The sequence below is a fragment of the Fistularia commersonii genome, chromosome 7, assembly GCF_037954325.1.
Source record: "Fistularia commersonii isolate RoL2024-O1a breed Wild chromosome 7, RoL_Fcom_v1.0, whole genome shotgun sequence".
NCBI lineage: Eukaryota > Metazoa > Chordata > Actinopteri > Syngnathiformes > Fistulariidae > Fistularia > Fistularia commersonii.
The window spans coordinates 16582545-16594070 of record NC_141290.1 but is presented as its reverse complement, the minus strand read 5'-3'; the positions used below and the strand labels follow the sequence as shown (position 1 = coordinate 16594070).

The 11526-nt window shown below is 38.5% G+C and overlaps 1 protein-coding gene across 1 annotated transcript; it reads left to right on the top strand.

Annotated features, from left to right (window-relative positions):
* The first annotated feature begins 4365 nt into the window (after positions 1–4365).
* pdhb (pyruvate dehydrogenase E1 subunit beta) lies at positions 4366–10554 on the top strand. The gene is made up of 11 exons (XM_086150065.1): positions 4366–4457; positions 4547–4606; positions 5706–5813; positions 6042–6104; positions 6214–6249; positions 6438–6628; positions 7735–7829; positions 8504–8614; positions 8779–8870; positions 8961–9102; positions 9651–10554. The coding sequence occupies exons 1-11, from the start codon at positions 4419–4421 to the stop codon at positions 9794–9796; spliced, it is 1083 nt and encodes a 360-aa protein (XP_086006191.1). The 5' UTR covers positions 4366–4418; the 3' UTR covers positions 9797–10554.
* The last annotated feature ends 972 nt before the right edge of the window (positions 10555–11526 follow it).

The following is an 11526-nucleotide window of genomic DNA, read 5'->3' as shown; positions in this document are numbered from 1 at the left end:
CATCCATCCGTTGTTACAAGCTGTGCTGTTTTGTCAATTATCATTCATGAAATTAGATTTTCGCTCATTATTTCCTAAATCAATCCAGAGATTTTTCACCTAACAATGCAGTTTTGGTTCCTTAATCCTGCCAACCTGCATTCTACAAAATCACTAAAGAGCACAAGCAAAGAAGCTCATAACAAAACTGGTTCTAGGACTGTAGTCCTTAGAGCGGATAAGCTAGAAAAATAGGATGTCTGAACTGTTTTTATTGAATTGAATATACCTTTAATCCCACAGTGGATACATTTTCAAGCTAAAGAAATGAGAACAAGGAAACAAGAGGGAAGAAGAGGGGAGGAAAAGCACTCCCAAACTCCTGCAGAGGAATACAGTGTGGGATTAGGAAAAAACACTTCAGCACATAAGCAACATAAGAAGTCACTACAACAGTACTCAAGACCTGCACGCATGGGAGGGGGAAGGTGTTGGGGTGGGGGTGGCTAGGTTTTGCGGCAGAGATGCTGGAGGCCATGCATGCTGGCCAACAGAGGCACTCGCACTGGCCTCTATGGTGCTCTGCAACGAGGGGAAGGAGAGGGGGTGGGAGCCAAGAAGGCATTGAGTTGAGGGTGTGTGTACAAAGAGTAGCAAGCAGGGCAGATTGGGGCAGGGAGGGAGAGAGAGAGAGGCGTCCGCCTTTGTTGAGAGCCTGAAGAAAAGTGCAAGTCTCCTTCTCCAACATGAGCGATCATCTTAACTTGGCTCTCCTCCAATGTTACCAAGTAACCACTAAGAGATATCAAATAAAAAAGTGTGAGGATAGAAAAAAAGAATCGGGCTCAACCCATTAAATGTAACAGATGTGGTTTGTCCAATCAGGGCCCGGAAGAGGATTCGCTTGCAACAAAGATTCATAAATTCCCCATTCTAATCAAATGCAGCTCTCTGTTTGAGGTTATTATATGCCCATTATATGCTCTATTGTCATCATATTAAATCTCTGGATCCAACCCACTGTTCTTTCAAACAATAACCTGGTTCTCACTCTGTGGTTTCTGTCTTAACTAAGAGCACATAAAAAAATGATTTATTCAATGATTTATTCTTTGCAGTGTACAGCTCTGAGAATGACTGGACCAGGTAATATGACAATTGCTTTGAACATCCCAAAAGTATTATTTATGGAGAAAATTAGTTGTGGATTGGAGGAACACATTATCCAGTAGAGTATGAAACATTTTTGTTTGCATGCTCTAACTCAAACCTGAAAAAAAAATCATATTATTTTAATACAGGTTAAGTCCGAATGCTTATCATCTTTTTCTGCCACTCTATTGGTACTTCAATGGGCCACCAGGTTAATTACTGGGTTGGGTTGTTCTGAGAGATGCTCCTCTTTGTTTGTCCATCTCATCTATAAATTATAAACCTCTATCAGAAAGTGCAGAATAACCATTAAGATATATGGACATTTCACACAGATGCCTCCGACTAATCATAATCATCATGCAAGAGATTAATGGTAGTAGCTATATTTTTCTACATTTATTAAAATGGTCATTCATAGTATGTGGGGTGAAGTTCAATTAAGTTCATTTTTCTTTTAAGCTGCAGTTGCTCTTCCCTGTAAATAACATCTATCTCGACGCTATTGAGATCAGAGCAGCTGTTCAGATGTCTGCACTTTCCCAGATCCACTGCAAATGTTGTCTCAGCTTTGATTGTATTCATTTTGAAAGAGGATTTTCTGTGGCCGGAGGAACAATAAAATCATCACCAGGATTTTTTCCCTAAACAGTTATTCAAGTTGTAGATTCTGAACAGGAACACATTGCAGATTATGTACCATTAATTACTCGTCAGATTAAATTTTAATTTCCTCACAAGTAGCAGGTAATTTAAGTTATTCCAATCAAAATCCACTTCCAGAGATTTCTTACTTGCAGTTTTATCCTTTATGGTCATAGCCGAATGGCTTGCAGGAACTATTTTTCTAAACCTCCTAAAACCATTTGCTTTTAAATTTTTCACAATATTTTGGATCAGGAGACCTTAGAATTTTTTTACGAAAGTATTAGGACATGATGGGGGGGGGGGTGTCTTGCTTTACTGCATAACTTAAACCACCTGTGACCAAAATTTTCTTTTTTTTTGCTCCTCCGTAGATATTTCTTGGAGTCTGAGTCAAATTAAGTCCCATAGTCCTCAACAGGTACTAATTTTTGTGTTAGTTTATATGCAAAAAAACTCAAAACAAATCCTGCAACTTTAAATAACTGTTAAAGAATAGTTGATTAGATTTAAAATAATGGTCTGGTTCTGTCAACAAGTCCAAGTACAAAGTATTGTGACTGATGATTATTATTTGTATTATGACTCAAGTTAATAAAAGGTTAATACAAGGGAAAAAAACCAAAACAAAACCTTTTTTGATCGAACAAGTGTAATTCACCTGGCCATGGACAAGAAGTGGGATGGAGATAATGATAAAATTGTTAACAAAAACAAGAACCTACATTTGACAGTGCTGTGATTTCTGAATTTTATGTTAACTGAAACAAAGTGAAGGCATCTCTTTTCACATTCAGACTTTTCGTTTGCAGTCTAAACCACATTTGTTCCATGACAGAATCAGGCTGTCAGGTTTCAACCCTAGGCAACTTTACTGAGATTTTTTTGACCACCGGAGGAAAGAAAAATGGGGACAAAATCCGTAGTAATAAATATACAAATAGAAGATATTGTTGAGTTTCTAACCTGTTCAGCTCTGCCAACAGTTTGAATACGTACGGTCATGATTTCTGTCAGTTTGTGTTTTAATTCTTTAATATTGTTTGTCACCAAGCTCATATTATTGTGCCATATGTCCTTTGCTTATGGAATTGTTTTGTTATTTTTCTTGTTTTGTTCATGTCAGAAGCTCTGTGGGGATGAACGTTGAGTACCCTGTATGTCATCATTGGTGAGGATATATTGTTTGTTTTTCTTTTATGCATTATGATCACTTTATAAAGACATGGCTATGTGATCAGGTTATAAGAGGTCATGCTCTATAGGTTTGATTTATTTCAACACACAAATTACATTTTCCGTTGATATTTTTATGGAAAATACATTTCAGGTGACTCTGAAAACTCTGTCCTTAATCTGGTTTCCCCTAGCTCTGCAAAAAATAGTCATCTTTATGTACTTCTATATGACATACTGTGTACTATCGCAGTGACCCTAGCTGCTGATTTTACTTTGTGTCTAATAACTGCAATCCAGGTTTTGGCAATCAAGTGTGTTTTTTTTTTTTTTTCACTTCAGTGTGTTCAAATGAAATGGTTTTCTTTTTGTTTTCTCGTGCAATCCAGTTCAGTGTTATTGCTCATTGAATTGTATCTGAATGTTTTCTCTGCAGCACTTTACCCAAGAGGGGTTGAAGACAGGTTTCTTTTTGTGCTTGGTTTTATAACTTAGTTTGAAAATCCACAGTAGATGCACAGGTTTTCAAAATTTAGTCCAAAATATCACCTTATAGATAATTTTTCCTCTTTTACATTAAATGAAGCCGTCTCCTCATGATAAATCATGAAAATTAAACAGTGAGTCTGCTGTGATTGAACGATACTTGTATCAACCAAATAAACATTTTATTAAGTCTGGTATTGCTGAGGTGTTGCCAGTGACATTTGTAAATCCGTTCGTCCAGCTGATGTTCCGTTGAGCATTTATATATAATATTAAATACAAAAATGAGTGAAAACCAGATTAACATGGAGGGACAGAAGGGAACAACCCTAATGACCATGATTTTTCTCTTTTTTTTTCTTCATGTTAATGTATTTGCTTTCCATTGGTACCAGTACCAAGTTTGTATTCCATTCCCTTGAAGACTGACACTAGTTTTGAAGGATCAGAAAAAAAAAAAGGTTATTCAGGTTGGAACACAGCTCAGAAACTGACAACACTCAAAGAGACAATTGGACCGGTTTCCCTAAAAAAAAGGTAAATACCAGAAGCCACAAAATCCTTTCTGACATCGCAAATGAAGATAACACTGCATGTCATCTTTTCCCACTTAATGCTATGTATAAAAAAATCTTTTGTATTGCAGTTCTGATTTTTTTAATTTTACAGGATCTCCATAATTTTGAAATTTAGAATTACGTTTAAAAAATAAAAATAAAATAAAAAAATAAGTGAATGAAATTAAATTAATGGGGATGAGAGGGCCGCCCCCGTGGTTCAGCCCAAGGAGCACGCACGGTGTCCTTGGATTCCTCCTCCCCCGTCTGTCGTTTTTGTCCCGCCTCTCCCATCTACGGGCCAATTGGATTTGCGCTCTGTTATGACGCTTATCACGTTATGCTTAAACCAGAGCTTTGATTGGTTTCTGTTTCTAACGTCATACCGGAACCCCCTTCTATCGGACAGAGGACAGGTCGAAGATGGCGACGTCCCTGAGGTGCTTTATCCGCTCTGGAAAGGTACAAGACTTACCAACAGCCAACTAGGATACACATTTTGCTACTTTAAATCACCAATTAAGTTTTTGCTTTCTTCTGGTGTTCCACAGGATGCCGTTTCGGTCCTGCAGCGGCGGGCTTTTCATAGGAGTGCTCCGGCCGCTGTGCAGGTCAGTGTTAGCATCTGGAGAGCTAACATAGCTCCAACTAAATTGGTTCTCCAGCTGTTGCCTTAATTTCATGAGTATTATCTTCCTGGTATAAAGCAGAAGTTGTTTGCAGTGACACCATTAACTGTGTTATTTTTTGACTTGTAAATGCTTAATGCCAAAGCTTGCACGACTCCACTGATTGGTCATGTCAAACCGTAGACGATGGTGTTCTAAGTTGTGTCATTTTGTCACCTGAATTCATCTTTAACATAATGTTTGCTCCATATTAAGCTTTAGTTCTGCACTTGTTGATTTTCAAATGCATAACGTAAACAATGTATAGAAGTGCGGGCCGTTATTAATAGAATTACCTGAAAGAGTGGTTGACTTGGTGGCTGCTGTTGACTTGTGTTCAGTCAACAATTGCTTCTTTGTTTTTGCAACAAAATTGTAGAATGAGCAATCCTAACACAGAAGGAACAACAATTCTATCAGGGAAAATCTGGTATGGACATACATGATTGTTGTCCTCATTGATATTTAAATATAACTGTGTCTGCTGAGATATCAAAAATGATATACATTTGAATATAAGTAATCAGATGTCATCAACAAGCCGAGCTCTAAAATAAATAATCATGTGAAACATTAACATAATTTATTTGTAATTATTTTAGTTTTTTCTTGATTTTTATCTGTCCTGATTTTTTTTTCTTTGCTAAATGTATTCCTAGTATTAACCAGAAATTTGAAATCAACCAATGGTTCCTACGGAAAACTGCTTTTACAGTTTACTTTGACTTATTGCCAACATGCAATTGGATCCCATTTCTTCAACAGTCTTTACAGGCAAAGATGACAAGATGAAAATAAACTAACAAGATACATCATTGTCAATTACAATCCTCATGTATTCAAATTGGAGCTAAGCAATATCTCAGTGAATTATATATACTGTTGTCTTGTAGAGTTAAAAAAGATTGGTTCGGTTGTACAAAATGGACTCTGAGCATTATTCAGACTGACATAAAAAAGGTTGTTTGATGTGTGAAAGATAATAACCTTTTGGAGGCATTAGCATTTCTAGTGGTTGTAACAGTGTTGCTGCCGTTGTTAGGTGACGGTCCGTGATGCGTTGAACCAGGCGATGGATGAGGAATTGGAGAGGGATGAGAAGGTCTTCTTGCTCGGGGAGGAGGTGGCCCAGTATGACGGTGCCTACAAGGTCAGTGGTGGATAAGAAACAGAAAAACTAAAAATGAAAATGAAAACAACCATTCCCAGTTTCTGGAATGGATATTTAAGGCTTTAGCTTTCGAGTTATTACAAATCTATGGATCTCTTGCCCAGCTAGGACCCTCTACTTGCTGGGAATTAAGTCATGTGGTGTCGCCACATCCAACCCAAAACTAATGTGCAGTGTGTTTGTGTGTGACCGTGTGTGTGCATGCAGGTGAGCAGAGGACTCTGGAAAAAATATGGTGACAAACGCATCATCGACACTCCTATCTCAGAGGTGAATTCTAATAATAATGTTTGATGCATGTTTTTATAACTGTCTTTGGAACCAAACCAGCTTATTGAGAGTTCTGTCACGTTGCTAATCTAATCTTTTTCTGCTGCAGATGGGCTTTACTGGTATCGCAGTGGGAGCCGCCATGGTGAGCATCCCATCGTCCACATCAGCCATGCATACCTGGCTTTAGTTGTATGATAAAATCAGGAAAATTTCCTTTCTTAAAATGGCTCAGATCGAAAAGTGGCAACCCTTTTGTGTAATGTCTTTTTCGTGACATTGTAGTATCTTCTCCAGTAGTAGTCACTGACATTCCCCTGCCTCCTTCACCAGGCTGGTTTGAGACCCATCTGTGAATTCATGACGTTCAATTTCTCCATGCAAGCCATCGACCAGGTCATCAACTCGGCAGCTAAGACTTACTACATGTCAGCCGGGCTGCAGTCGGTGCCCATTGTCTTCAGGGGACCCAACGGAGCCTCGGCTGGTGTCGCCGCACAGCACTCACAGTGCTTCGCTGCATGGTGCATTCACTTATACTTGAATTGACAATATTTTGCTTTCGAAATGTGTGTTTCATTACAACTTGCAAGACTTTCCTTGCAGTAACTAGACTTTCTTGAGCGTTAACCTAAAAATAATTTAGATATCAGCCCAGTTGTTTTGGAAATTTTAGTTTTTAAACCAATTAAATCTGTATTGTTGAAAATAGCCAGGTAGAGCCATATTGAGCTGCAATGAAAGGTGTGCCGAAAATTTGCGACATTGTATTCTAAGTTCCTCAAAAAAGGAGAAGATTATAGATTTGCATTGGATTTCAGAAATCTTTTTAATTAAAACAATGGCATTGGACCTGTTCGGAAAACTACCCTCTCAGAGGGCTTAATGAGTACAATCAATTCTTTGACATATATTGACTCCCCGAAATTATTAATTTGTACAATATGTTACTGTAATGTCTTATGTCATATTCCAAAGTTTAGGATTCAGATAAAAAGATTTACACCATTTGTAACAGCACATTTCGTCTCATGATCTGTGCAATTATCAATAAAGCAAGAATTCTTATATGCATATTACACAACTATTTCGCATAGTAAATATTTATTATCCATATAGTTTGCACATGTTACACAGCACTTATATTGTTAATGATGATAAAAAATAATCAAAAGAAGGGTATAAGAGTGATTTAGTTTAAACAAAGATTCTTGCATTGTTATATCAGAAGTTAGCATTTTTTTTCTTATGAAAAATGGAACTTCAATCAAAGTATTATTTTAATGAGCAGTTTAGAGTCATTACATTACATTACATTACATTGCATTTGGCAGACGCTTTTATCCAAAGCGACTTACAACAGAGGACATAGGGACAGCAAATACACTTGCAAATACACGAGTCTCCCTGTCTGATCCTTTTCCAATATCCTTAAAATCTTAAAAATTTAGACCAAACTGGAAATCATGGTATTACAATATTCTTGCACAAATTTGAGGAGTTCTTCCTAGAGGTTTTTTTTTTTTTTTTTTTTTGTCAAGTGATTATAAGTAATAGAAACAGAAAAATGTTGTCAGATGAAGAAATCAGAGTGAGAGGGCAGTGCTGTTTTGTGGCTGTGTGTCTGCAGGTACGCTCACTGTCCAGGTCTGAAGGTGGTGAGTCCCTGGAACTCAGAAGATGCCAAAGGTCTCCTGAAAGCAGCCATCAGAGACGACAACCCAGGTGAGATGCCAGGTTGCTCCCGGTCAAAGTTCATAGACAGACGGTAGGACTGTAAGAAATTTTACCATTTGTTGAAATACATACCACCAAGTCCAATGGCTATTCCCAAAGAGACCAGATTTCCAATTTCTTAAATACTTGTCAAAATCTCATTGTGGCAACTGGACTAGATTTTTTATTTATTTATTTTTTTCCCTCTTGAAGAGGCTTCTTCATTTCTAAAGTTCTTCTCTGAACTGAAGAAGCCTCTTGTATGACAGGGGAAATGTTTTCAGTGGAAGAAAATCTACTCCAGTTGCTATGATAAGATTTTGACAAGAATAGACCGTTACCTGGATGACTAAATACCTCCTCAGACAAATTTATGAAATACTTTAGATTGAGAAATAAAGCTCTTTGTAAAAAGAAAAAAAATGGTCCTTTTCATTTGAAAGGACTGATTTTAACAGTCATTGGTTTATAAAATCCTATATCATACGAGAAAATACTGACATCGCCTCGCAATACTACAATAGTTTTTTGTCGACTTGCGCAGGATGCTTGTGACTCAACTGTATTTGTTGTTGACCTCTCAGTGAGTGAATAGTATTTAATGTTCTTGTCAAAGACAGAAACGTCGGCAGCGTTAGTGTCCCTTTTCCTCACCGAAGTTTGTGCACCCATCTGTGTTGCAGTGGTATTCCTGGAGAACGAGCTGATGTATGGCGTTCCGTTCGAGATGTCAGAGGAGTCACAGTCCAAAGACTTTGTCCTTCCCATCGGAAAGGCCAAGATCGAGAGAGCAGGTGCGACAATATGTCCCTCCGTCATCAGCTCTAAGAGCTGGTTCCTAGATAATTTTCTACATGATATCCTACGGATAAAGACGGTGGTTCCGTGTGAAGGTTTCGTCTTCGGAGCAGTTCATATTTTTTTTTCAGTCTCTCAACCTCCTTCCTTTTTGATTCAGGTACACATGTCACCGTGGTTACACACTCACGGTATGTAGGTCACTGCCTGGATGCGGCTGCTGTCCTCGCCAAGGAGGGAATAGAATGTGAGGTAAAGGAAGGAACTCGTCCGCTGCTGCGTCATTGGTTGACGCATGTGGTTCTCCCACGTTGAGGTTTTGTGTGTGTGTGTTTGTGTCAGGTGGTCAACCTGCGCACCATCCGTCCGATGGATGAGGAGACCATTGTGAGCAGTGTCATGAAGACCAACCACCTGGTGACGGTGGAGGGGGGCTGGCCTCAGTTTGGGGTTGGGGCTGAGATTTGCGCCAAGATCATGGAAGGTAAGACCTGAGTGAGACCATCATTTTTAATCAACACACAAACATTGGTGAAGAGGTTGTGAAAGCATCACTTATTTCAGAGGATTTTGGAGGCTGAACAGGTGTAATCACATAGTGTCTTGCTCTTTATTAGGAGCAATTTAGATCATTTAGAGACATGGAAAAGTTACATGTTTAACCATAAAAGTATATGATTTTGATATGTATATTAAGGGTCAGTCAGCTTGCAGAATCAACAATGTATATCCATATGTCACCGGAGTTGGTTGAGCTCTTCCAAAAAATTGATGAGACCGCATTGTCAGTCCAGAGCAAATCATTCAACCCATGGATTCATAATTGGGAAAAATCCCCTGGTCCATTAATCTACCTCCGCAGCCGTATCCAGTTTTTTCCAAAATACCTGTAGAAATTCTGGATCTGCAAATTTGCCTGGTTGCCAGGCTACAATGACTAATGCTCATTTGGACTCTATGATAAAATCAGATCATTTAATCAGATTAAATCTTTTAAATAACGCCTTTTAACCCTCTGTTCGTTTTCTTCAGGCCCCGCCTTTAACTACCTGGATGCTCCAGTCACCCGGGTGACCGGTGTTGACATCCCTATGCCGTACGCTAAGATCTTGGAGGACCACAGCTTGCCACAGATTAAAGACATCATCTTCTCCATCAAGAAGACTCTGAACGTCTGAGACGCACCGGAAAAACCCTCCTCGATCTCAGACAGCTGAAACGTCATCCGATTTAAAAGTATATATCTGAACTTGTTGTAAATAAATAAGAGCCAAACACCTCCTTTAAGAAAATACTCCACCATCTTATGTTTCCAGCAGAGGTTGGTAGATGAACCACACAACTGTGTGTCTACACACAAAGCTGCAGACACCCTGGGCCAACAGCTTCCTCTACTTCCCCATCAAAATAAAAGTCCTGTAGGAATTTCTGTGCTGATGCTGAACAAAACTGCTGTGTGAGCAGATATAAACTGTAAACGTGTCATCTGGCTCTCTGTAGATCTGAGCTACCAGTTGTAATTTTTAGTGATTTTAAACCTTTTAACACTCAGATTGAAATTCCATATTTGTCATTTGATCTTAAATTATTTGATTAACATTTTGATTTTTGCCAAATTAAAGCACCGGTCTGACAATCAGGCTGAAATAAAATGTCACATTGTACAGAAGCATGTAATGTGCTGACTTAATGGATCAAGTTGATTAAAACATCATGTTTGCTCACTCAGGAGTTTTGTTGTCTCGAAGCTCCCACATGAAAATTTTTAGATTTTAAGTGTATAACCTTGCACTGACTGGGTTGAAGCAGAAGGGAAGAAAGACGGCAGGATGTTGGAATATTTATTGTAGCGGCTGCTGCTCAGTGGATGTTTTTGTTGCTGTAAATGACTGTTACAGAAATAAAAAACTTTCAGTCCTTCATGCAGCTCCTTTCACACCTGAATGTTGAGGGTTTTTTTTTCTAAAGGTTCATCAAAATGCCCACTTTTAACAGCTAAAGCTGCCTTTTTAAAGCATTGTTACAAACATTACATTACATTACATTGCATTTGGCAGATGCTTTTATCCAAAGCGACTTACAATAGAGGACATAGGGACTGCAAATACACTTGCAAATACACGATGCACAGGAAATATACAGATCAGTAAGCTTGGGTTAGTGAGGTTTTTTTTTTTTTTTTTTTGGACAGGGACACACACACACACACACACACACACACACACACACTGCATAGCCTAACTTGCTGCCAACCTGATCTGGGGCATCAGCGCAGTAAAAAGTCCTGAAAGAGAAATGTTTTTACCTGTTTCTTGAAGGTTGCTTGTTGCTAGACACAAGATAGTTACTTGAAAAGTAAAAATAAATGGCAGATACACCTCTTCTAGAATGTCTTCCTTAAAATGATTAATCGTTCAAAACAGCTTCTAATTCACTCCAAACCTTTTGCTGTTACTCTGCCAACATTGAAAATTCCTCTGAATGTCAGGTTGCTGCATTTCCTCATCTCTTGCAGTTTCCTGACATGTCTTGGCCTTTCTAAGTCTTCCTTGTCTTCCACCAACAGTAGCTCTGATGCTGGCACCCTGTTGATGAACAGTGTCAGTGACGGTTTTTGTTTGCTTTGTTTTGTTTATGTTTACCTGACCACTGCAGAATAGAAATCAATTCTATGTTCCCTTTATTGATTGGCAAAAGATCTTACATCAGATGCCCTTCCTGACACAAATCATCTTCACCACTCTTGAGCTCCAACTTTTGAAAAACAAAACATCTATTTCAACATAACAAATTAGTGTCAAATTACAAGGTTTCACTCTCGAGAAAATATAGCTGGTCCTTTCAGCAAAACACGGAAAATCTGGTAAACACCAAAGGGATCACAGTGGAACTTAATATGGAACATCGT